This window comes from Aethalodelphis obliquidens, unplaced genomic scaffold (assembly GCF_003676395.1).
Source record: "Aethalodelphis obliquidens isolate GAN/ISIS:26980383/991018 unplaced genomic scaffold, ASM367639v1 scaffold10, whole genome shotgun sequence".
Lineage (NCBI taxonomy): Eukaryota > Metazoa > Chordata > Mammalia > Artiodactyla > Delphinidae > Aethalodelphis > Aethalodelphis obliquidens.
Window position 1 is genome coordinate 266,226 of NW_020837954.1, and position 27,119 is coordinate 293,344.

At 48.4% G+C, this 27,119-nt stretch overlaps 1 protein-coding gene and 1 gene segment (V, D, J or C); one reads left to right on the top strand and one right to left on the bottom strand.

Annotated features, from left to right (window-relative positions):
* LOC113622549 (T-cell receptor alpha chain C region-like) overlaps positions 1 to 7,750 on the top strand; it is a 50,637-nt gene extending 42,887 nt beyond the window's left edge. The window contains 4 exon segments of the C gene segment in view: positions 3,550 to 3,804; positions 5,339 to 5,383; positions 6,258 to 6,365; positions 7,189 to 7,750. Coding sequence covers positions 3,550 to 3,804; positions 5,339 to 5,383; positions 6,258 to 6,364 — 407 coding nt within the window.
* The window catches only part of DAD1 (defender against cell death 1), a 55,310-nt gene that overhangs the window by 15,254 nt on the left and 12,937 nt on the right, over positions 1 to 27,119 (bottom strand). The window contains exon 3 of one of the 2 annotated variants that reach the window (XM_027110761.1): positions 20,112 to 20,354. The exons of the other annotated variant lie outside the window; for it this stretch is intronic. The gene's annotated coding sequence lies outside the window, so the exon portion shown is untranslated. Of the gene's footprint in view, positions 1 to 20,111; positions 20,355 to 27,119 lie in introns of those variants that run through there. 2 annotated transcript variants of the gene reach the window in all.

Here is a 27,119-nt window from a genome sequence, read left to right on the forward strand (position 1 = left end):
GGCTTCAAGAGAATACAGTATTGATCACAAAACTTGGTATATAGTAAATAATAATAGATCATATATAGTACTTTTATTATTTTTTTTAAAATATATATTTCTCTGAAATGGTAAACTGAATAAATACAAATTTGCTTCAAAGCCTTTAAAAAAAAAGAGAGAGAGAGAGAGACTACAGACAATTAGGGCCAGGACCAGCCACAAACTGGGAATCCAATTCAGAAATGCAGACCAGAGGTGAAGGTGAGAGGGGCCAGCTCTTTCCATGGACGGCTTGTGGCCTAGACCTCCCCCTTCTTGCTCAGTGGGCTGTAAGAGCCCATCCCTCAGAGAAGGGGAAACCTAGGCTCTCTGTAATGGAGACATTCAGAGCGGTATGGAGGTATTGCCTCCCAGATGCAATGTGGTAAGGGAACCAGAGTTTCCATTACTCCCGGTAAGTCTGCGCAGGCTCACTGCTTCCTGACGCTCGCCAGAGCCTCAGTGGAACTCAGACTCAGAGTCAGTGCTGCTAACTCACATTTTGGGTTCCTGGTGCCTAAATACCAAGAACAGATTTAGTGGCAAGGGGGAGCTTTCGATCACTGCTGTGCCCCTGGGGATCTAATGCGCTAAAGCCTTCGGACATGGGCTTCTGCCGTTAGTTCCGAATTTAAATGAGCAGTTAGGAACTAGAATAGGTGACTTCCACACTGAAAAATTGATCCAGTCTTGCTAAGGCTACCTTCTGAGATGTCATCAGTGGTAGGAGGCGTTTATCTTGCTAAGGTGAAACAGGATGTCTCTCCTCCCAGGGCTCTGGCAGATGGACCCCTAAAGCCCTCCAAATTAACAGTGACTCATTCTTTGTTTTCAGACAAAAAGGTCGCACTAGAGGTACATGGGGCGTAAAAGTAAAAGGGGGCTTTAAAGAGTCAAGTTTAGGGATCAGTATCCAGCTTTTTTGACCAAAAGGTCTAATTAGCAGAAATTCTGCAAATCCGATCATCACTAGGCCGCTTGTTTATCCAACAATTATTTCTTGAGCCCCTAGTATATGGCAGAGACCAGGGACACAGCAGTAATCTAGGGACAGGCCTTTGCTGTCACAGAGCTTACATTCCAGGGAGCCCGTGTGAAGAGTTTGGTGTAGCTGTACTCATATAGGGCATATAAAGGATTTGAGAGAGGAAATTCAAGCTCTCCAGATCACGGCAGCCCCTCAATGTCATGCCAGGAAGTGTGGGCATCATCCTATAGGCAATAGGGAGGCTCTGAATTATTTTGAACAAAAAGTGACCCGATCGGCTCCACGTTTTAGACAAGTCGTTTGGATGATGAGCTCAAAGAAGAGATTGAAGTATGGGGAGAGGGTGAGTAAGAGAGGAAATCAGGGGTAGGGAAGCCGGACAGGAGAAACCACAGCCAAAATGCACATAGGGAAGCCCAAAGGGTATCAACTGGTAAAAACAAGACTTGAAAGAGGCTAAAAATCACCTCAGTTCTTCTGACTTCACTAACTGCTCTTTCATTTTGATCTCTCACTAGCAAAGTTGAGCTACAATGGGCCTGCCCCGGTATCACCCCTCACAGAACTCAAGTTGGCTTTAAGTCTCACCCTCAGCCCCTGGTGCCTTTCCTCATGGTCCGTAGCATTGCTCACTCCAGACCAATGCTGTCCAATAGAACTTTCAATGACGATGGAAATATTCTGTCATTCCGCACTGTCCTATAGAGTAGGCATCACCCAAATGTAGCTACTGAGCTCTTAAAATGAAGGTTTATGGGTAACTGAATTGTTAATTTTACTTGATTTTGGTTAGTCTTAATTTCAATAGCCACAAGTAGCTAAAGACGATCACATTGGACAGTGCGGTCTAGACCTTCTCCAGCCTGACACCCCCCTGGCACTAGGACTTGAGTGAGAGTTTAACCAGGACTCAAAGTTGGGCATCTGGCCCCCACAGTAACCCCCTTCCCCCTTAAGGCCAACCTGTGTCTGGTGGCAGCTTAGCCTCTGCCTTCTTCTTGAGGCCACGTTCTCTCAGCACCTCCACACCCTTCCATGTCCCCCTCCCCAGTCCCACCCATGACCCCCGCTGATGACTAACAGATCCACTGGAGTGTGGTATTGGTTAATGGCTTCCCATCTCTCCCCTCCCAGGAAGAGATTTACACCATAGATCCTTAACCCATAGTGATGTCAGCCCCACAGGTAGATGGAGATTAGAGGGGAGCAGGCAGAATCCTTTGAAGCCAGAGGTTTGGATGTTGCTCACATGTGACCATGGACCCACCCTTGCTCTGCTGCTCCAGGGACAGCCCCACCACAGACAGCTCTGCCTTGACTCACCATCCCAAGGCCATGCCAAGGGCTGATGCCCCTGGTTTGGTGTCAAGCTGGATATCTGCATTGCCAAGGCCACCCTGGCTGGCTCAGCTAGTGGGGTGCATTAGGCATCACTGGTCTGCAAAACTTTGCATGCGTGGTGGGGAGCTGGGGCAGCAGAGAACCACAGGGGCAGGAAGCTGTTGTCGCAACCCTGCTGTAAACTCTCTGGGTGGCCCTAACGTGTTAATCCTCTGGGCAGAGCTCTGCTTCCTCCTCCAAGGGCAAGAGGTCTGAAAGAATAAACACTGAGGGTTGCATTAAAGACACAAAATCCTATGAAAATACTAAAGAGTCATTCTCAGCACACTAAAGAAAAGCCTCCAGCAACTCCTGCTTCCTGCGGGGTGAAGAGTAGAAACTGTGTATTACTCGGTAGCACATTATTATGGCAGTCTCCTGGTAGTATCAAGAGCTACAATTACTAGAATTATTTCAGTATTTCACAGTGTATTAAATATAATTCATATGGAGAAACTCTCATGGCTTCTCAGAATAGCCTGGTTAGGAAAGTGGATGAGGCAACATCCGCATTTGACAGATGAAATTCCTGACACTCAAGGAGCTGGTGTGAATCGCTCAAGGCCTTGTATCTAGTAAATGGTAGAGCCAGGGCTTGGATGTAGCATCTAAAACTTTTATCAGTGAGAGAAATCTCCTGGTGATGCGACCGATCTTCCAACTTCATGCCAGCCTGTCGTAAAGCTCCCATTCCTGTCAATGCCCAACCTTAGTGGGGGAGACCACCCCAGATTCTAAGACGTATGGTTTGCTCTGCTAGATATCTTTTCTACGCTTGCTTTGTCCTGCCAGAATTATGTTGTCGCTTACTATTCCTACCGAGCTTTGAAGAAGTGCCCTTAAGCAGAAGAGTGGGCAGTATCCTTAAGTAGCCCTGCATTTCCGCTTTCCTTGAACGGCAGGCAGGGCCTGGTAGAGAGCATTCACTAAGAGCCTGGCTGGCCTCTTGGCCAGGACTCATGGTTTGTGCCTGTCCCTGAGTCCCGTCTGTTGCAAGCTGCTGGTGTCTACAATGTTCTTTCCCATCTAAAGCCTGACAAATGTGACTTGTCAGACCTACAGAGCCCCATTCTTGCCCATCACTGGCATCTGGACTCAGGCCTGGGTTGGGGCAAGGAGGGAAATGAACATCTCCTAACCCGTGTCTTTTGGGTCCACAGATATCCAGAACCCCGACCCTGCCGTGTACCTGCTGAGAAGCCCCAAATCCAGCAACACCTCCGTCTGCTTATACACCGATTTTGAATCTCAAGCCAATGTGTCACAAGTCACGAGGCCCGTGGTGTTCAGCTCAGACAGCACCGTGCTAGACATGGGAGCCTTGGGTTCCAAGAGCAACGGGGTCGTGGCTTGGAGCAGCAGGACCGATTTGGGATGCGGAGACACCTTCAACCAGACCTTCTACTCCAGCTCAGGTGAGCGCAGCCTTGGTGCCGGTCTAAGCTGAGTCTCCTCCTTCGAGAGGCCTGCTTGTGCTCGGGGCTCGGGTCCTTGGTATCTAAAAGCTGCTCTGATTGCTGGTCTCAGCCTCATCAATTGTCAGCAAAGCCCCCTCCCCTCTCTTTACTGAGCACCAGTGAATCCCATGCCGGCAGGCCACAGAACGTCCTGGGCAAAGAGCAGAGGGGGAGAGGCAAGGGGCACACTGGCCCTGAGGCTTACCCACTCTGAGTCCCCACCCCCCTGGCTCCGCTCAGCCCCTTACTGCTCCTCCAGGCCCCGCCCTGATGCACTTCTCCAAGATCCCTCCCCTTATTTCTCCCTCTCTGCCAAAGGTCTCTCCCAGCTCCTAACCTCACTCATTCATTCATTCATTCACTCAGCGATCACTGATTGTGCATTACAACATGCCAGCTGCTGCCGTGGAGGAGCAAACACATCAGATGATGGGTGTGCCCCGAGCAAGCCCCATTCCCGTTGGGGGAGCCCAACCATCAGCAAGTGGAAGTGTAAAGAACTCCAGATTGTAATACGTGCTTTAACTTGGAGTTGGGGGAACAGCCACCTTAGGGACAAAAGTCACAGAAGGGCTCGCTGGGGAAATGCTATCTGAGCTGAGATTTCAAGGCTAAGAAGGTACCAGCCATGCCAAGGGCAGAGAAAGGACCCTATAGAGGCCTGAGCCAGGAGCTCAGTGAGAAAGGAGAAGGGCAGGAGGAAATGAGATGGAAGAGGTAGGCAAGGGCCACATCACGGGGCCTCACCCGTCATGAGAGGGAGACACTGTTCTAGGTACAATGAGAAGCTTTTGATTGGCTATAAACAGGGGAATGACATCCAATTTACTTTTTTTAAAAATCACTCTGACTGCTGAGTGGAAAATGGATTGTAGGAGCCAAGAGTAGAAGCAGAAAAGAAGCCCTTGCAGCAGAGAGATGATGGAGGCCAGGGGAGTTAAATGCCCATGCCCAACACTATTTGGGATCCAAAGGCAGAACCATGCAGGGATGAGAAGGAAAAGAGGGCATCAAGGAAGGTGGCTGGATTTTATTTCTGAGCAGCTGTGTCAATGGTAATGCTGTTTACTGAGTCAGAGGAAACAAACAAACAAATTTGGGATGCAGGGGTCAAAACTTTGTGGAACACATGAAAGCATCTATACCCCTCATGGCACTTGTCACTGTGTCTGTCTTACTTCCTCTACCAGACTCCAGACTGGAACTCGCCCAAGGGCAGGGTCTAACAGCTCCTTAGGGCCTTGTGTCATGTAACATGCGTTTAGCACAACCAGTGTTCATTAAGTGAATAAAATGGTGCCCAGAAGCCAGGGTGTTGGTCCTTCAGGGGTCAGTGGCTCATCCCAGCAGGTGCCCATATGGGACAGGTTCTCTCAGATCTCTGCACAAGGAAGAATGGAGAGGCTGGAGACATTCAGCAGCCCAACTTCTGGGGTGGGAGAGTCAGCACGCTCGGGACTCTAAGAAAAATGTCTTTGTTTGTTCCTTTTAGGAATTCCCTGTGATGCCAAGATAGCAGAGAAAAGCTTTGAAACAGGTAAGGGAGGGGTCTATCCTGGCTTCACACAGGTTTGTGGAGGCGATGAACCCACAATTACTGGGACGGGATAGAGGTGACGAGAAGGAATGTGTGGATCTAGGAACGAAGTTCTGAGAAACAAGAACGGCAGTCCGAGCCCTTGTTAGAGCTGCCTGGGGACATTCTTAAATCCCTGGATTCCTCTCACCATCTCTAATTTTCTTTTCTACTCTATGTACTTTGAGGATGAGTCTAGTTTTGCTAGACCAGTGATTCACTCCTAGGCCTCTGTATTCCTTTCAATAGCTCCACTGTCAGCACAGCTCAAGAGAGCTTCTGGGTGGCCCAGGTGTGAAATCTCTGACCAGCTTTTGTGTAGCCCTAGACTAACCAGGTCACCGCGAAGACATTTTCCCTCCATAGCCAGGGGCTTTTGCCTTCTTTCGAGAAGAACAGCAGAACTCTTGTAGGCCGTGACCTTGTCTCTCAAAGATCCTCACCCCTCCTCACCACCCACCCTGGGCCCATATTCATTACCATTTGAGCCATTTGTACTGAGTCATCCGTCTTGTGGTTCAGCCGCTAGATTCTCACTAAGGGGCCCAGACCCAGGGGGCTGCGTGTGATAAGTTCTGAGCACCCACCATCCCCATCCACGGCGGGGCTCAGAAATAAAACAAAGAGTAAATGCAGTCAGTGTTTCCCTTTGGAAATGAAATGCTGTTGACCCTGGAAGGATGTACAAATATGTGTATGAGGGGATGTGCACCAAAGCTCAAAGGGAGAGGCAGATCCAGGGGCCGAAGCGCGCCCCACTCCCCACCCTGCTTTCGGTGTCACGGGGGCTGTGCAGACCTGTGCCCATGACCGCTGTGGCCCCTTGGTTTTGCAGATATGAACCTAAACTTCCAAAACTTGTCAGTGATCGGCTTCCGCGTTCTCCTCCTGAAAGTGGTCGGGTACAACCTGCTCATGACGCTGCGGCTGTGGTCCAGCTGAGGTGAGCCGGCATCTCAGCCAGGCGGTGGGGTCTGGGGGTCTGGGGGTGGGTCCCCAAAGCTACCCTCCCCCAGGCTCTTGCTTTTAGGTCCTAAGTCTGGGCCCACCAGACTCCTCCTTTTTCTTTCCTGTTAGGAGTTCTCCTTGTTAATAGCAATGGCCCAAAACACTTGATAAACATGGTACCCTCCTCAGGTGACATGAGTCACCTCGCTTGAGCCATGTCTCCCCTACAAAGTATGAGGAACAGTTGTTATTCTCCTCATTTTGGAAATGAAGAAACTGAGACCAAGTAATATCAAGGGCCACACAGCTAATGAGGGAAACTTAGGAGAAACTTAGGACCCAGACTCATTCATACCCACACCTTCTATCATATCCCTTTCACTGCAAATCCTAAAAGGGCGGCCCCCAATTCCTTTCCTCGGGCCCTCTGACCCCAATATGGTGAGAAGGTATTGTATTCATTATCCACCCTAATCCTGGCTAGAGTCTCCAGGCCCTTCGCCCCCAGTACCCCAGGTCATCCCACTGACAAGAGCATCCCATCAAAAAGAACCCGGGGGGCTTCCCTGCTGGCACAGTGGTTAAGAATCTGCCTGCCAATGCAGGGGACACGGGTTCAAGCCGTGGTCCAGGAAGATCCCACATGCCGCGGAGCAACTAAGCCCATGCGCCACAACTACTGAGGCCGCGTGCCACAACTACTGAAGCCGGGACCCATTTGCTCCTAGAACTCTACAAACAGAGGCATCCCCATCACATCCCTAACTGTCCTGCATCTCCTCAGTATGCAGCCTGACTTCTGTTCTTTCTCCTCCCAGGTCTCCAAGAACGTGAGAGCCCCGTGCTCCCTCTCCCCTTGTTCCTTGTCGCCCCTCCTCTACTCTTCAAGCAGAGAGGTGCACTCTCTGCCCCCGTGGACAAGAAGGCTCCCTCCACCTCTCTGGCCCCACTGGCAATACCACCAACTGGGTCCTACCAGATATTCGTGATCAAGACGCTGAAGAGCTGCCCAGCACTGCTGCCACCCCCTCTGCTCCCTCACTGCTGCCTGTTACTGCCTGGCATTCTCAGCAAAGACGGAGGCCGCTGCAGCCTCTCCTGGCTGTGGGGAAACTCCCTCCCTGCCCCGCCCCTCCCCGAGACTGCCTCTGATGTCCCACTGAAGGATGGATCCCAGTGCGTTCTCTTGGGCTCTAGCTCCTGGAGATGTTGTGTGCTGTTTATATTTTTTACACAGTGTTCATAGAGAAATACATATCACCCTTTTCCCCAAGATGTGGGGGAGATTCTCTCATGATCTAGGCCCTGCTCTGCTTGTGTATCTGAGCCACGTTGTCTATTCTGCTGCCATGGCTTCATTAAAAGCAATGTGGAAGAGCAGAGGCTGTGCTCCTGTTTGATTGGATTTGGTCGGGATCGTCTTCGGCCTGCTGTGGATCACTAGCTGGGCAGAAAGAAACCAAGGCGTTTGTCCATGATGACGTTCGGGGAGCCTGACTCAACAAGCTCCTTCAGTCCACCTCTTCATGGAAAAACCTCTAAAAAATTCCACTTAGAAGGCTGTACTGGGGGCCAGGTGAACCCGCTGAAAAGCTCGGGTCCCTGCTCTTCCACGGGGCCACCCGTAGCAGGAGGCCCATGTACATGGGTGGTAATGACCTGGAGTTGAAATTTGGCAGACAGGGACCATACAGCAAGTGTCCCCAAAAGGCCACCCACTGTCTCCTGCCCTGAAGCAACATTTCCTTTGCCTTTCCTTTCAGACTGGATTCCCGTTGAAACAGTGCATTGACCTACAAATTCATGGCTGGGAACCACCCACCATTCCACTGCCTGGGTCCCAACCCAAGGCCCAGCCCGTTGGAGTGCCCAGTCTAGGAGGGGGGAAGCGGGTAGAAGATTTTGACCCTAGCCACACTTTCTACTCCCACCACCCTGGATGTGAGAATGAGCAAAGCAGAGATGAGCTCTCTCCCCGCAAGCCCAGGGACTCAGCCAAGGAGAGTAGACGTCTCAAGCCCTCACCTAGAGCACAGGTGACGGGATCCCCTGGGGCCCCTGGGGTTCTCCTGAGCCTCCTGCTGCCTGAGCATCTTTCCTGGGGTCACGGACGCTGATGGGAACACCCCTCAGAGACCACTCAGCCATCCACTTCACAATTACCACGATCAAGACCGAAGTCCAGTGCTTAACCATTCCCAGGGCAGTAGGGGAGGGGGGGTGGAGGGTCCCATCCTCAAATACCTGTACAGTTCACCTGTGTGTCTCTGACCACAAGCCAGAAACATGCAAATCCTTCCAGCTACAATCCAGGCCTGCTTCTTATCACAGGGACGGAGCCACCAGCTCGACAGGCATCCTAGGCATGTCCCTCCCCTCTGTGAGCTCCAGGGCCACCACCTGTAAAACCTATAAAACCTATGTCACGTAGGACTGGAGGCTGCCCCAACTCCCTGCATCTCTGATTCTCTGGCTTCTATAGAAATAAAAACCATGTCCATCTCTGGAGCCCTCCCGAGGGTAGTCACAGGAACCCCAGTTCTCTCTGAGCGGCCTCGTGTGCAGCCTAAATACAAGTGCCTTTAAAGATCACCAGAGCGAAAGGTCTCAGAGGAAATCCCATCAGAGCAGGTCGCTCTCACACACAGGAGGACAGGCACCACCGTGGGGAACTCAAAACTGCCTCCTCCTCAGTCTAACACAGTGCTAGAGATTCCACCACTGGGAATTTCTTTTAATTAAAGCATTCGCTTCCCCATATTAAATGAAAATGCCCCTGTGGGGGTGGGGGCTTAAAAGAGCAAGCCTTTATCAACTGTGAAAAACTCCCAGGCAAATTAGTCTGTCTTTTTGTTCCTCCTCCTAAAATAGTAGTTCACTTTGGTCTGTACACAAAAGATCCAGGCAAGGGATGTGTAGGTATCTGGGGAGACAGGTCTGCCCCGACCATTGGCTGCAAAGATGCTGAGGATAAAGGGGACATGGGGCTTAGGGCAGGGGACAAGAGCAGGGATCCTGGAAGGCAGTGAAGGGGCCAAAGAAAGGCCCCTCCAAGAACCTCACAGGAGGCTGAAGGAGGCCAAGGGAGCACGTAGGGTCGCACCAGCGCAGGGCCCTCAGGTGGCAGAGCCCCTTGGTCACTGGACCCCTAAAGCTATCCGAGGACCTATGAGGGGGTGTGGCAGCAGCAGCTAGGGATCCTCCCAGACCCACGGGAGGGAGCAAGACCTGCTCCTTCCAGGCCCAGCCCAAGCTGAGGGTGACAAGGTCTCAGTCAGGTAAGAAGCCATCTGGAAAGCAGGGTCAGCACCACCCCTGAGCAGTTTCCATCTCAAACCAGGGGCTCCTCAATCCCAGCAAGAACTTTCTCTCAAGTCTGAGGCTGTTAAGCCTAAAGCCAACTGGGGCCAAGCCAGGGGCAGAGCAGGAGCAAGCAGGTGTGTGAGGGTGGTGCAGAGTCCACTCACCTGTGTCCACTCTGTTCTCATGTCTGGCCCAGGCCCCACCGGGGGTATCAGAGGGGATTAAAGTGGCCTTTGTGAGGGGGCCTGGGGAAGGGTGCCTACGCCCACCGGGAGGGTTAGCGCTGGGCTGAGGGCCACTGTAGCAGACCCCTCGGTGCAGTAAGGGACCCGGCATTGTTCAGCGTGGAGGGAAGAGGCTGCTGAGGAAACCTGGAGACGTGGTCATCAAGTCCCTGAGACTTGCCCAGCCCTGAAGAACCCTAGTCCCCATGAGCAGGGGCCAGCCTCAAGGAGGGAAGGCCATGCCATCCCAGGGGGGAGTGTGTCACCAAGGCTAGCTGTAGAACACATTTCTCTGGACAGAGGCCCTACTGCTCCAAAAGGCTTTAAGCACAGGCCAACCCTGGAGGCAGAAGAATGGACCAAATGACTTCTCATGACCCCAGGCCTAAGATTCTAGAACACTCTCTGACACTTCACCCAGAGACCTTCCTTTTGAACACAACTGAAATCACAGTCCAGTCAAGAGAAGAGCAGGCTAAGCCAGTATGTGCTTCAGGAACACTTGGGTGGGGTCTTCAGCTCCACCAGAGCGACCCCTCTGCCCTGACCCACCATTGGAGAGGCAGCCATCTGAGCCTCAAAGGATTGTTTATCCTCTTGGTTTGCCATAGAATCCAACTTCCCTGGGGTCACATATAAAGCCTTTAACAGATATCACCTCAGTTATCAGGTAACATCTCAGCAAAAAAATCCATTCAACTATGCGCTCCTTGGGATGGAAAATGTATCTTGTTCATCCGTGTGTCTGCGACAACTCGCACAGTGCCTGGCACACAACCAATGCTTAATATACACTTAAGCAGCAAGTGAACAAATAAATGATTAGTACCATCAGGCACTGGGGAAGGAGCCAAGTTGTATATGTGTGTAGGGGTGTGGGGGGAGCATAAGAAAAAAGAAAGTGGGGATTAATAGACGAGGTGGCCGGGTGAGCCACTATTTCACAATTTAGCCAAGAGCTAAGAGTAACCAACCTGTCAAGAACTATCAGGAAGGGGCTTCCCTGGTGGCACAGTGGTTAAGAATCTGCCTGCCAATGCAGGCGACACGGGTTCGAGCCCTGGTCTGGAAAGATCCCTCATGCCGCGGAGCAACTAAGCCTGTGCGCCACAACTACTGAGCCTGCGCTCTAGAGCCCACGAGCCACAACTACTGAGCCAGCGAGCCACAACTACTGAAGCCCGCATGCCTAGAGCCCATGCTCCACAAACAAGAGAAGTCACTGCAATGAGAAGCCCACGCACCGCAACAAAGAGTAGGTGTGCAGCAAGGAAGACCCAACGCAGCCAAAACTAACTAAATAAAATAAATTTAGAAAATAAAATAACTACCAGGAAAAGCAAAACCTGAGTGATGGTCCCTTGGCCAGTGCAGCCCCAGGCGGGCACTCATCCAACAGAGCCTAGAGGATGGTTACTCTGGGAAAGCACACAGGGCTTCCAGGCGTCAGCCCTCCAGTCACTGAGGCACCATACCAAGGTCCAGGGCTGAAGGCCCCATTACCACCCACCTCACTTCCTCCAGCGTCCTATCTTAAAACTCCTTCTCCAATCTACCTCCGGGAGCAATGTGTAGGGAAAAAAATCTTCTGACTGATGGGTGGGTCTGGGGAAGGGGAGCAAGCCGTGTGCAGACCCAGTGCCGTCACTCTAAATACACTGATGAGCCAGGAGACTGCGGCGGCCAGTGCCCTGCCTCTGTGTAAGGCCACCTGCGATTCAGGCATAGTTTAACCCAGACACACACATGCGTAAGGTTTCCTCTATCACACGGAGAGCTATATTTTGAAATTAATAAGCAGGTCAGACATTGAGTCTGTAGCCAGAAGTAGGACAGGAAGTGGAAAAAAGTCTACCACTTCCGTGCAGATGTTCTGGGGGCTTGGGGCGGCCCCTCCCATTTCCATGACGTCATGGCTGCCGCGAGGGGCAAATGGGGGCACCGTTTGAAGCTCTCCCGCAGAAGCCACATCCTCTGGAAAAAGGAGTTTAAAATTCTGAGTTACAGATAGCATCACCCTAGGCCACGTGCCGCCGGGGCCCGGAGGGCTGGGCCGTTACACCACCACGACCGCAGGTGCGACAGGAAGGCAGTGGGCGAGCTGGGAGGGGCTGGCGGGGCCCTGGCAACGGCACCCACGCCCACAGCAGGCCGGGGAGGTGCTGCACACCCCACTGTGAGAAGCAGCCCCGCCTCGCCTCTCCCACCCCCCACCAACCCAGCCCTAAGATCAAAGCTTGATCTCACCCGATCACACCCTTTCTTAATACGGGACAGGCCCTCTAGGCTATGTCCGGCCCACCGTCCCCGGGAGGAGTGGGGTCGCATCCGCTCCCCTACACACAGCTGGGGCTGGTCCCCGCTCCAGGTCAGCGCTGAAGTGGAGGGTGATGGCCGTGATGGACATCTGCCTCCCAGAGGCCAAGGAGACCAGGATTCAGGAGGCCAGGAGATGGGGAGCCGCAGAAGGAGAACCAGAACCTGAGACCCGAAGAACGGCGGTGCTTGGACGTCCTGCTCTGTGGTAGTGTCCCTGGCCACCCACCTGGGGGCAGCAGTACTCCACCAAAGAGGCCTCTTCTCCTTTTCTGCTTATTCTAAGGAAGGAAAGCCCCCAGTGCTTAGGAAAACCACTTTTCAGAGGAAAATAAAAGGACAGAAGACTTCACTCCAGGAGCCGAGCCCCTGCCCTTTGCCCATCACTGCGTCGGGCTCCGGCCCCCATGATCCTGTCACATCCCTTGGAGGAGAGAGGGTTTAGGGTCTGGCCGGGCAGACAGCAGGGGGCACTACCTGCCCAGGATCACCAGGCTCCCTCATCCACAGCACTAGAAAGGAGTCCCCCGGGAGGGGCGGGGGGAGCCCCCGGGATACTGGAGAGCCCTCTGGATTCCTCAGCAGGGAGCCTGGGCTGGCGGCCGGGATCCACCACTCTAACCGCCCACAGCCTCAGTTTCCCAGTGGGGTCAGTGCTCTCGCACAGGGCAGTTTAAGAACCAAGGCACCTCTCACAGTGCATACCTGCCAAGTGCCAGACACAGGCCAGGCCCTGGGGATTCAGCCTCTGTACAAAATACACGACTCCGCACAGACGAAGCTCAAGAACAGGCAAAACTAATCACCAGCGGTGGCAGTGGGAGCAGTGGACGACTCTGGGGTAGAAGGACTCCCTGGAAAGGGGCACGAGGGAAGCTTCCGGGGGTGGATGTTCTGCCTCTTGATTCGGGCACACAGGTGTATACACATGGCAGAATGACTCCAACTGTCTCAGGGAAGTACTGTTCCCATTAACACACACACACACACACACACACACACACACACACACACACACACACGCAGTTTCAGCTTAGTAAGCTGAAATGCAAACATAAGGGAACGCCCAGAAAGGTGAAGAGGTCCTGCGAGTTGAGCTGGATCAAACTGGACCACCACGCTGAGATGAAAGTGGGGCTGCTTCTTCACTAGGCCAGTGCCCAGGTGAGCCTAGGCCTCCCAGCCCCACCAGCGGATGGCCACTTCTCCCCTCACTATATGGGCCCAGGAGCTTCTGGTTACACCGTCATGTGCATTTTCTTGCTCCCTCCAAGGCTTCCAGCTTCCGGGAGAGCTTGATGGAAGGGAAATTGCAGAACTGGGAGGCACTGGCAAGGCTGTAGCCAATTTTCTGACAAAAGCCAACACTCCTGGCCCCAGAGCACCCCAGGCGGCCCAGACTCCTCTCATTGCAACATCACCGAACACTCCCGCTTCTTATCGCCCCTCTCACCCTCTGGGGGCCTCTCTGCCTTCAAAAGGGCCCCCTTGAGCCCTGGCTGAACCTAAGGTCTGAAGGAATGAAGGCAGACCACCCTCCGGCAGACAGTTTCTCTGGGCAGCCATCGTCCCAGGCCAGAACACACTCCATCATTCCAGGGGGGTTTCACCATCTCTGGGAAAAGGTCAGCCCATTCTCCCTGTTTGCTTTGGAAATGCGGGCACACTCCCATTACGGAGGCAATAGGATCCAGAGGAGAGAGACCTGCCATTTTCAAGTTCTTTTAAAAATCCCACTGAGACGCAGAAAGGGTGCTTGTCTATCCTCTCCCTGAACCGCCCACACAAAATTCAGCCAAGGAGAAAAAAAGAAACCATTAAAGGAAGAACATATAAGTGTGAGACAAGGCTGGCAGGACTTCAGAGAGTTTAAGGAGATGAAGGACTGTGGTTCAGAGAGTGGTCAGCAACTGGTCTCTATTTCATGCTTCCAGCCTTGATGGGAAGAAACTGGGTTAACATGAAACAGGTCTTCTTTCCAGTGGAGACAGCAAGACACTATTTTTAGCAAACTCTAGGGCATCCTTGCTTCTTGCTGGCCCAAATCATTCCAGTGATTACCAAGGGACGGGGGCGGGGGTGGGGGGGCGACATCCTTATCTGGAATCTTTATGAAGAATAACATGTATCTGTGCAACACCAAAGCAAACATGATCTGGCTTTGACCTTCACAGGAAAGCTAAGCAGTAGGCAGAGTATGATCTCCCCCTTTCACAAATGGGGAAAGAGGTGAAGTGGCTCACTTGCCATCGTGGTGAACGAGGCCCACATCAGCACTAGACTCGGTCCCCAGGCTTTCCACCAAGCCCTGTGGACACCCAAGTCCCAGGTGGTTCCAGATGCAGCCATCACAGAGGAAAGAGCAGGAAAAGACGAAGTCTCAGGACCCCCTCCCAAGACCGGTGTCTTATATTCTGCCTGCATGTCCCTTCCCTCTTCCATGACTCTTGCCCCTCCTTGATCACTCTTTAGGATTAGAGAAGAATGGCAAAACAGAGGTCGGTACACTTAGGAGACACTCCCTCAGTAAATGTTGATGTTAGTCATCTCCTGAGGCAATATTTTCTGCACAAGCAAACTCCACTACTCAATCATATGGCAACAAGAGTTAGTAAAGTAATACCTAGATACACTCCGGCCAGCCGGTCGGATGGCTGATTCTTACTCAGCTGTCAGATTTCAGCCTAAATGTCTCCTGCTTAGAGAGGCCTTTCCTGACCACTGTGTCTGAGCAGCTTCCTCCCCATCTCCACTCATGATCACTTCGTACAGTTTATGCCCTTCACTCTACTTCATAACAACACGATTCTATTTGTGTGCTAATTTGGCTCTCTTCCCAACTCGAATGTCAGGCTCAGAAAGGGAGGTGCCTTGTCTGTTCTGATCACCTCTGCACGGCCAGTGCCTGGCAGAGCAGGAGCACAAATATTTTTTAACTAAATGATGGAGTAATAGAAAGGAGGCGCTTCCCCACCAGATATCTCTTATTAACACCCTGAAAGTAGATGGGGTAAAACGTCAATGAGGGCTTCCCTGGTGGCACAGTGGTTAAGAATCCGCCTGCCAATGCAGGGGACATGGGTTCGAGCCCTGGTCTGGGAAGATCCCACATGCCGCCCTATGCACCACAACTACTGAGGCTGTGCTCCAGAGCCCGAGAGCCACAACTACTGAGCCCGAGTGCCACAGCTACTGAAGCCCACGTGCCTAGAGCCCGTGCTCCGCAACAAGAGAAGCCACCGCAATGTGGTGAGCCCCGCTTACCACAACTAGAGAAAAGCCCGCGGGCAGCAACGAAGACACAATGCAGCCAAAAATAAATAAAATAAATAAATTTTTAATAAATAAATAAAACGTCGATGATTGTTGAAGCTGAATGTTGGGTATCTGCGAGTTTATGTCTTGATGTGTGTGTTTGTGTGTGTGTGTGTGTGTGTGTGTGTGTGTGAAATAAAAAGTTTAAAACAAAGTTGTTCATCCCTGGGATGAAAAAAGGCAGAGCAGATCTGAATAGCAGACCCTAGGGATGTTTCTAGGGACATCCAGGGAGTCCCTCAGGGTATCTCTCTCCAGAGAAAGAGGAAGACCTGATGTTGGCCACCACAGTCCTTCAGCTGAAAGCCAGTAAAACTGGACGTGCAGCTGAGGGAGAAAAGCACTATGTGTGGACAGTTCTCCGTGTTTCTGACAACTGCTCCGAGGGTACATTTGTAGAGCAGTTGCATTAACAAGGTACTTTCACTTACGTTTTTGTTGGAACAACAGTGTGAAGTATTATTATCCCCATGCTTGTTATATTATTTATCTCACTCAAAGCCTAATCCAAATGCTTTGGAATCAGACAGAAATAAGATTCAAACCCTAACACTACAGTCTGAGCTTCCATTTCCTCATCTGGAAGAGGAGAACACCACCTCCCTCCTCATGGGATTATAGGGAAACATAAATAACAGGAGGACACTTAATACCATGCCACACATATGGTAGGTGCTCAGTGGTAGCTACTCATTCCTGGACCAAGGTTGTGTCTTATCTTTGGTAATCCCACGGTGCCTGGGTGCCTAATTATTGGCTAAATTTTAGAGTCAAAACAAAAGGTCCACAGAAGGTCAACAGACTGTAAGTGGCAGAACAGGTCCTTGAATCAACACCTTCAGGGCAAGCAAAGTGCTTTCGGCAGCACCAGGCTGCCTATCTAGGGTCTTGAAGATACACCTCTTTTTCATCTCATTGACAGAAGTTTTGCGTAAGCTTGAACCCACCTATTAATTGAAACTAAGCAAATAAAATATTTTCTGTAGTTCCTCAGAAGTCCTCCTCTTTTTTTCTCATTCCCTTGTCTAAGATCCTTGTTCTGTAAAGTGTTGTTTCCTCGTGCAAGAAAAAGCCATTTTTAATATGTGCTAAATTTTTTAAAATTAACTGTAGTTAGAAAGTTATACAGCACTCAAACTTTAGAAGCCCAGAGCCGCAAGCCAAGATGGGAGGACACAGTCACACTGAGTTTGTACACGAGCTCCCCAGCCCCTGGTAACCACCAGTGCTAGTTCACTGAGCCTCCGAAACCAGAGAGCAGGCCTCTCTGACCGCCCCAAGTATGTTCAACCATCATAACAAAAGTGTTTTGAAGCCTAAGATGAAAGGATGTGATCAAAGAGGCCAAAGGTACTGGCTGCTAAAAGAAGAAAACACAGGAGATGGTTTCCATGTGATAGGGGGCAGGAAATGTGTGGGCAGGAGGTGTTGAGGGCCAGGCTTCCAGCCACTGCAAAGAATGGCAGGGAACAGACCACGTACAGTGGTGTGGCAAATGGCCCCCGGCCCCACAAAAGAGCACAGAAAATAAACCCACCCCGTAAAGATGCTGAGCTAGAGGCAGCAGAAGATGCTAGGATATCGCTCACCCTGTGCCACAGTACTCAAAATCCACTCTTGCAGCATGCTACACTGGGCACCCAGGTGTCAGGCCCATGGACAGGCACCATCACAACACAGCCGGTGGGTATTAAGAAAGATCCAGAGGGCTTCCCTGGTGGCGCAGTGGTTGAGAGTCCGCCTGCCAATGCAGGGGACACAGGTTTGTGCCCCAGTCCAGGAAGATCCCACATGCCGCAGGGCGGCTGGGCCCGTGAGCCATGGTCGCTGGACCTGCGCGTCCAGAGCCTGTGCTCCGGGAGAGGCCGCAACAGTGAGAGGCCCGCGTACCGCAAAAAAAAAACAAAAAAAAAGAAAGATCCAGACTGGAAGATGCATCGAATGAAAAGATTACCCATCCTGATTCAGTGCCTCTCATCTACCATGTCTTTGGTTACTTCAGCTAAAAAAAAAACAAACAAAAAACAAAAAACACATAAGAATCAGAAACTCTGGGACTTCCCTGGCCATCCAGTGGTTAAGACTCCACCCTTCCAATGCAGGGGGCGTGGGCTCGATCCCTGGTTGGGAACTAAGATCCCGCATGCCACACAGCACAGCCAAAAAAAAAGAGAGAATCAGAAACTCAATTGGTGGTTGGGGGGCGGTAGTAATGCATTTTTTTAAACTTGAATCGTTTCACAGGTAATTCTCCTACATGTAGAGTTGAGAACCACTGAACGAGTGAACAGAAAACTAAAAATGAGTTGTAATGAGCTTTTAACTAAATTTAAACTCAAGACTCCAAAAGCTGTCTATAGGCTTCTGCCCTATTGCAAACGGTGAAAAGACACACCAAAGATGAAGGTTTCCCACTGGCTTGGGTAAATCACCTCTGAGATAACAGCTAATCCAATTAAGTGGGAGCTTAGTGTCTACTTCATGTATCTCAAGATCACTGACATACATTAAAGTTTGTATATTAGAGGCTCTGAAAATTGTAATGTCTTCCTTGACAAAATTATCACTATTATTCCCAGTTTTCCACCCATTTATCTTCAAGTTCAGATGCTTTTCTTATTCAAAATACCTGTTTATCAATCTACACTAAAAATAATTCAGAAGCCTCCTGATAAAGGTACAAATGTATACATAAAAGTTTTATTTACATCTTTATTAGAGTATAACTGCTTTACAATGGTGTGTTAGTTTCTGCTTTATAAAAAGTGAATCAGTTATACATATGTCCCCATATCTCTTCCCTCTTGAGTCTCCCTCCCTCCCACCCTCCCTATCCCACCCCTCTAGGTGGTCACAAAGCACGGAGCTGATCTCCTTGTGCTATGCGGCTGCTTCCCACTAGCTATCTATTTTACGTTTGGTAGTGTATATATGTCCATGCCACTCTCTCACTTTGTCCCAGCTTACCCTTCCCCCTCCCCTTATCCTCAAGTCCATTCTCCAGTAGGTCTGCGTCTTTATTCCCATCTTGCCCCTAGGTTCTTCATGACTTTTTTTTTTTTTTAGATTCCATATATATATGTTAACAAGCGGTATTTGTTTTTCTGTTTCTGACTTACTTCCCTCTGTATGAGACTCTAGGTCCATCCACCTCACTACAAATAACTCAATTTCGTTTCTTTTTATGGCTGAGAAAATGGGTACATAAAAGTTTTAAAGAATATTCAATTACTCAGTCATAGTTTAGTGAACTAGCATCCCTCCAAATGGCAAACCATGGCCCAAGCACCAACAGCTTGCTTTTGTGAATAAAGTTTTACTGGAACTCTGCCAGGCCGTTCATTTAAGAAAAAGCTTGCCGACTCCTAATCTAGAGCTATTCACAAACTTTAGCGTATATCAGAGTTACATGGAGAGCTAAGAAACACAGAGGCCCAAGTTCATTACCAAGTTCCCAGGTAATTGTGAGATACACCAAAATTTGAGAACCTCTGCTCTGGATGGGTGCTTCTCAAACTTTAATATGAACGTGAATCACCTGCTGACCACGTTAAAACAAAGATTCTGCTTCAGGAGGGTCTGGGGTGGGCTTGAGAGTCTCTTTTTCAAATAAGCTCCTAGGTTATGTCAATCCTGCTGGTCAACAGGCTACGTTTTGCATAGCAAGAACCCAGAGCAGCACTTCTCCAATTTGGCTGCACGTTAGAATCTCCCGGGTAGTGGTACAAAGTGCAGATGCCACCCCCAGAGATTTGTATTTAATTGGTCTGGGGTGTGCCCTGGGCATTGAGATTTCGTTTTTAAGTTCCCCAAGTGATTCTAATGTGCAGCCAGGTTGGGAAACCTCTAGAGCACAACTCACCATCTCAGCAGTCAGCTAAATTTAAATAGTGGAATCCTCAACATAGCTTATTTCCTGTATATAGCACCCAAGATGGAAACAGGGCTGCTACCACAATACATATAAATATGTCTAGACTTCAGCCAGCAGACCTATTGCTCCACCCAAGTGTGTCACGGACTCTGATCTTAAGCAAGTTACAAATCGGAGCTTCAATTTCTTCATCTATCTAATGCGGATTGGAACCCCTGAGATAATGGTAAGAACAAAATGAGAGGACATTTGTGAAGGTGGTTTGGAAAGTAGTGTCTCCTATAAATAAGCATATATACAAATCCCACTTTTGGCACTCTTCTTACACGGTCTAAGAGATACATATTTCCCTTTTCACCACTAAATCACGTTGAAACAGATATAAAGGGGGAAGCACACACTTTTCTCACAAAGTGCTTAATGATGCAGTTCCATGAAGCATTGTGTCATAAGAGCGGGAACCACCGGCAACAATTGAAGGATTAGTAAGGGATTACCAGCTCCAGGGAAAAGACAAAGGACTGTGGTTTCCCAGGGTTGTCAGCCCTGCCTTTTGTCATTAACTTCAAACACACTTAATGAAAACACGGAGGTAGATTCACAGTTGCAAGTTATCAACTCCTAAAGAGCTCTGCACACAGGACTAAAGGGAAAAAAGGACTTTCATACCAATAAAGAAGAAAAACAAAAAACAGAGCCAGAGGCAGAGGAAGGAGTGGCATGGAGCTTTTTAATTTGGAAGGCAAAAAGGTTACACTTCATGGAAGGCAGAGGCTATGCTAATAAATGCTCATTACAAAGTTGTTCTGACACGGAAGCCTGGGAACTCTCTGGGCTCTCCAACCGCATCCCAAATCAGTCGGTAGCAAGCATAAATCTGAAGGAAATCCGTGTGTCCAGCAAAGTGCCATCTCAAGAGCTCTTCTTATCCAGGGGAAACCAAAGAGTGAACCTTTAAGAAAGAAGCAGAAAGGTAAGAAGAGATACTCAAGGTTTCTAAAAATGTTTTGTGATATGCTACAGACAGGGTCTCAAATTCTTCTATCTAAATTCTAAACCCGTAAAGACAAAGGCAGTTAATGGGTTCCCAAATTCTGGACAGTATTTAAGCCAGGTTAGAACAACTAGAATAAAGCAAATTTTTTCACTGAACATTTTATAGAGGGATCCATAGAAATTAATGCTCAAATCTGAATTCCAAGCACACGGAAGGCATAACTGACTCGGAACTGTAGCCGTGGGTTCTAACGCCACCTCTGCAATTAATTAGCTGTACGACTTTACGTAAGTCACTCTGACCTGTCTGATCCACAAACCCTCTTTGTGGTGAGAGGATTGCAACTTAGCCTAAAGAGCTTTTCTGGATTTAGAAAGCTTACAAAGCACTAACTTCCAGTTTGGGGGGGTGGGGGAGGGGGAGGGGATGAAGGAAGAAGGAAGAATTCGAAAGAAAGCAGAGAAAGATTCCCAATCTCAGATTTAACGAAGGACCAAAACAGCAGGAATAATTTTGTTTTCATTTAACAGTAAGATTATTTTTGGCAAGAAGGAGGTGGAGAGTAACCCCATGAGAAGAGACCACACAGCTGCCAGAGTCAGATGGGACTGACTGTAAGCTGTGAGGTGGAGCCCAGCCCTGCCCTGTAAACACAGACTTCCCTTCTCACACCTCTAGGAGGGCTGCCCACCTAGAGCAGCTCCGACACGGTGTGGCCAGAAGGTGACCCCTTGGCCCTAGGGGCCCCAATGTCCCCAGCCACAAGCAGCCCATTTTCCTGCAGTGTGCCATAAAAATATTGTCATCTTCTACGTGTGAAGATGAGAAAGGTTGGGAAACACTATGTTTCAGAAGAGCTGGGCTACACCAGTAGGTGAAAGGGCACCACCTTATTTTGTGCATTGGTTCAGGTGACCTGGAGATTCTAGCATCAGAGTTTAGAGGAAAGATCTTAGACTTCTAGCCAGATTGCTTTTATTCCACTAACAATGAAAGAGAAATGCTACATAATTGCAGAACATTCCTGCATCAGTGGAATTATGAGAAATATGTAAAACAAAGAGCAAAAACAGGGAGCAAAAGTGATCACAGTGCCAAATAAGAACAAACAGACCTATTAAAACTAACCTATTCACTCCATCAAATGTCTTAAAGCAAACTCTCTGACAACAGACTATGAACTAATACAACACATCAGTTCTAACGGCCAAGGTGAGAGAGGAATAGAGCACAGGGCCACTTCAGTGAAGAGCCTGACACAATGAGAATTATAAAAGAAATCCTCATTCAGTACAAAAGTCAAATTTTGAGATCCTATGACAATAAAACATCTTAATCTAAGACACTGGGATTGGTCCAACTAAAAGGCAAAAAATGACTCATGAGAGTGAATCTCTTTGACAATGGTTTTCAGAAAATTCCTATTTACATAGATCTGCTCCTTTCTTTTAAGGCAAAAATATATCTACCAGACAGTACTCTAAAAGCAGAGGTTCTAGGAGTCTTTGAAATATTAGCTCAACAAAATTGGACTATTCACCAGCTCAGAAGAATGATTTCAACTGTCAACCAGAGGATAAAGGTTTCAGGAAACTGACAAATAAAATTTCCTCCCCTGATATCAAGACATGCAAAGTGGAAGACACCTACTGAGAGCATAACTTCTTCAGTCTATTCACACAAGCAGGAAAGACAGCACCATTCAATCAGCCTGTTCTCATCATCTTAAGAGAAAGCAAGGCACAACACAAAGAACTGTTAAAAAGAATTACTCTCTGTAGAGACACAAAAGATGATGCCAGACAGGGTCATTTCTGTTTGGAATCTGCTTCCCCAGCACCATCTCTATTCAGACGCCAGCACTGAGCAGATATGCTCAAATACTGATTTTCCTTCAAATCCGTCTCATCCTAGATCCTGGTCACCCAATTAAAACTGAAATTAGAGAAAATGTGAATCAAAGACCATTCTGCAGAAACTCTAGGTTCAGAGCTCAATGTGAATCACTACAATTTCAGAAGGCACGGATCTGAAAATGAAAGGAGCTGTAGAGATCAGCTCGTCCAATCCTCTCAGTCTTACAGATGAGGAAACCATCACCTGAGAGTTTGACAGATTTGTCCAGAGCTGTGCTGTCCAATACCACGCCACAGGTGACTATTTAAGCTGAGTTAAAATTAAATAAAATGAAAAATTCAGTGCCTCACTTAGCCACATTTCAAATGTTCAATAACTACATGTGGCTAGTAGCTACCGTATTTGCCAGTGCAGACTTAGATTAGCACAATGCAAAGTTCTACTGGACAGCGCCGGCCCAGGGTGACCCTCTCTGGAATAAGTCGGGTCTCCTGATCTGCATTCTCCTCCACTTCTTCCAGATCATACTAAAGATGACCAACTTTGCAGAAACATTTTAGATAGCCTGTCTTCATCCTTTCTTATCAACCTCTCCTAAGTTTTTCCCATTTAAAAAAGAGAAGCAAGCTTAATACTGTTACTGAAAACCTTCTAATAAAATGTATATAATCATCATCCAAAAGTCTTTGAACATAATAGAGAGGAAAGAATATAAAAGTGTGAAGTTAAAGTATCTGTTATCAAGTTCCCACTCAGTCACTTATTAGTTCCAGGCCCTGGACAAGTCAACTTAAATTTCACCAAGCTTTAATTACCTCATGTACAGAACGGGAACACTACTATTTGTCTGCCTCCATCACAGGGTGGGCCGTGAGGATGACGTGGGTTGATGTGTGTAAAAGTGTTATGTGGGGACTTCCCTGGTGGCACAGTGGTTAAGAGTCTGCCTGCCAATGCAGGGGACACGGGTTCAAGCCCTGGTCCGGGAAGATCCCACATGCCGCCGAGCAACTAAGCACGTGCACCACAACTACCAAGCCTGCATTCTAGAGCCCGCAAGCCACAACTACTGAAGCCCATGCACCGCAACGAAGAGTAGCCCCCGCTCGCCACAACTGGAGAAAGCGTGTGCACAGCAACGAAAACCCAACACAGCCATAAATAAATAAATAAATAAATAACTTTTTTTTTTTTTAAAGTGCATGTGGAGTGTGAGTCCTGCAAGCCTGGTTATGTGATAACTGTAAAACATTTGATAAATGTTGTCTAATTTTGTAAAAGGCCTTATACAAACACCATGCATTTTGTTACAGACAATCGCACTTTTGATGGATGATGAAAACCTGGTAATATGGATAAAAAGCAACAATTGAAGGTAAAAAGCAAGAAGAAGAAAAAAAAGCAAAGCTCAACTGAGGATCCACACAAACAGCATTATCCTCCTCAAACACAATGGGACTATCATGAATACCAGTAATCAGAGGCTTTAACAGCTGCAAGAGACTCTAATGACCATCCAGGCCAATCCCCTCCCTATGCACACAGGGAAATTAGGGCTCAACGACAAGCTTATTTCTCCATTCAACTAGTTAACGACACAGCAAAGTCTACAACACAGGTCTTCCGACTTCTAGCCTCACGCTCGTGCCCCACTCCACCGTCCCACCGTCCCTCGTGTGAATTGTTCCCTCGGCATCTTTCTTCCCCAGCACTTTCCTCGTGTCTTAGCATCCACATCACTAATGATACAGCTATTTTATACAGCATTTTGTTGCAGCTGAAAAGGATTTACTCATTCATACACTCGTTCAATAAACATGCATTGTGACCGTTAGCCCTGTGCTAAGCTCTGAGGTCCCCACCCTCTGGGAATTTAACAGTCCAGTGGGAGAGACAGGAAAATGAATGGTTTCATAACCATGTGGTAAGTGCAGCGTTAGGGGCATGCACAGTGGACCATGAGGGCCCCAAGAAGAGGGTCTTATGCAACCTGGGGGCAGGATGACTTGCAGTCAGAATCATCTGAGCTGCAAGGCTAGAGAAACTAAGGCAGGGAATGAACTTCATAAATACAAATCTATGGGAATTCCCTGGCGGTCCAGTGGTTAGGACTCAGCACTTTCACTGTCGGGGCCCGGGTTCCATCCCTGGTCAGGGAACTAGGAACCCGCAAAACGCAAAGCTTGGCCAAATTTTTTTAAAAAACACAAATCTACTTGATATTCTCTTTTATTCTTTTTCTCTCTCTCTTTTTTTTTTTTTTGGTGGTTTTAAATGAACCAAATACCAAATAGAGCACAATCATCAATTCAAGAATCATCAATTATTTGGGTTTTTTGTAAATATAATAAGCAGATTCAAGGTTTTAAGAATAAGGAAAGAATCTCACCCTCCAACCAGGAAAAACAAGGGGGTTGAGAAAAGATTATGCCAACTCAAAATACTTTCTACAAATTTAGAGTAGTTCCCTTTTTGAGAACTTATCTAGTGGCTAAACCTAATTCAATATAAGGTGAAATGTCAGAGAAAATGAAATGGAAACTAACCCCCCCACCCCAAAAAAATTAAAGATGACTGCCAGCAGGAGGTCATGCTGAGAGCAAAAACAGGTCTGCGAGAAACCGGAAAGGGAGTTCTCAAACTGACAGATCAGAAAAGGAAATAAAAGGTCAATCTCTGGGTCACCGTGCACTTGGTCTTCCCTAGGTGACGAAGGTTGCATGCCCTTTTGTGCCTCACACCGCCCACCTCTGGCCAGAAGGTAAAGCAAGGCCCACCCAACACCTAGGCCCGCTTGGACCTCTGCTGCCCTCCTATGACTGGAAAGAAACTTGGTTTTATCACAAAGGTATCTGTGGTTTCTTCCCCCAAACTCAGCTTCTCTTGGGCTTTGTAGTACCTTCTCTCAGCAATGAAATGTACAAGCCACTGGGTGGCAGTAGCGCCTAAGAAATAACATTTAGATCCCCTTCCAGAGGTAACTTTCTATATTACTACAGTACTTTACTGATGAATTCAAAAAGCCAACTGGCGACTGCTTGTTTGTAAATAGTACTGTTTGTCAGTTATGTTCTGCCCAGCCCTGTAGCGCCCTCGCTCCAGCCGGGATTAAACTCTACGAATTTTTAAAGACCTGTGGGAGAACAGCCTCCACCATAAAAACAAAGCAACACTAACAAAGTTTCAGCACAACCTGGTGGCAAACAATCGCCCTCAGGCTAAGCATACTTCCAAGCTCAGGTCTGCCCCTTGTGGAAGCCCTGTTGTTCACTTCTCCCTCTGATCCAGGGCCCAGTCATCAGGAACTTTCCTTCCCAAGCTGTGACCCAATGTAGCTAAGTCCCTCTTTTCTTCATTTCCCTTCAGAACACCTGAGATAGGCTGACATTTTCTGAAAAGAATTTCACAAGGAGACATGGAAAAACAAAACAGGAAATATTTACAGATAGTATATAAATCTTTAAATATTCAAACCTACTGAACTTCTATATAATGCATTCATTCAAAATAGATTACTGCCACCTAAGTGCCAAACACTGATCATCACTTTAGGTGTGCATGGATTCTCCCAACTCAGAAGCTCACTAGGAGCATTTTTCACTTTTGCATTTTCATTTTTTTTTTTTTTAATAAATTTTAGTTTTGACTGCGTTAGGTCTTTGCTGCACACAGGCTTTCTTTAATTGCGGCAAGCAGGGGCTACTCTTCGTTGCAGTGTGTGGGCTTCTCGTTGCGGTGGCTTCTCTTGTTGCAGAGCACCGGCTCTAGGCGCAAGGGCTTCAGTAGCTGTGGCTCACGGGCTCTAGAGCACAGGCTCAGTACTTGTGGCACACGGGCTTAGTTACTCCGCGGCATGTGGGATCTTCCCGGACCAGGGCTCAAACCCATGTCCCCTGCCTTGACAGGCAGATTCTTAACCACTGCGCCACCAGGGAAGTCTTGCATTTTCTTTTTTTTTTTTGAATTTTATTTTATTGTTTTTATACAGCAGGTTCTTATTAGTTATCTATTTACATTTTTATGATAATCTAAAAAACATTATAAGTCTATTCTTTTCTCTTTTTTTATTTTATTTATTTATTATTTTTGGCTATGTTGGGTCTTCGTTACTACACATGAGCATTCTCTAGTTGCGGCAAGCAGGGGCTACTCTTCGTTGCAGTGCGCGGGCTTCTCATTGTGGTGGCTTCTCTTGCTACGGAGCACGGGTTCTAGGCGTGCGGGCTTCAGTAGTTGTGGTGCACGGGCTTCAGTAGTTGTGGCTCGCAGGCTCTAGAGTGCAGGCTCAGTAGTTGTGGTGCACGGGCTTAGCTGCTCCGCGGCGTGTGGGATCTTCCCGGACCAGGGCTCAAACCAGTGTCCCCTGCATTGGCGGGCAGACTCTTAACCACTGCACCACCAGGAAAACCCATATGAGTCTATTCTTGACCACTGGCATAGCCACTTATACCAGTGCTGCCAACTGAACAGCTAACTTTTACCACAGGTTTCTCATGCTGCCATCTCTGGACATGTTTTCAGGAGGCCGCAAAAGTCTGAAGTTTGGAAAAGGCTGTGTTAACAGATGTAGGTTTTACAATAGTCCTAGCTGAACAAAACTGCTATGAAGACGGTCAAGTCTTACAGCAGAGGGAAGGAATGGGGACTGGAGGGATTCAAAGGAACTTCAGCTCAATCTACAATGCTTAATTTGTTCAAAACCTGTTCATTCCAGGTGGTGGATACACGGCGGTGTTTGTTATATTCTTCTCTGTACTTTTCTGTATTTTTTAAATTGTCATACAAGCAAAGAAAGTTAAGTAATAAAGGAAAGGACGGTAATAAAAATAACTGGTAACTTTTTTTTTTTTTTTGATGTGGACC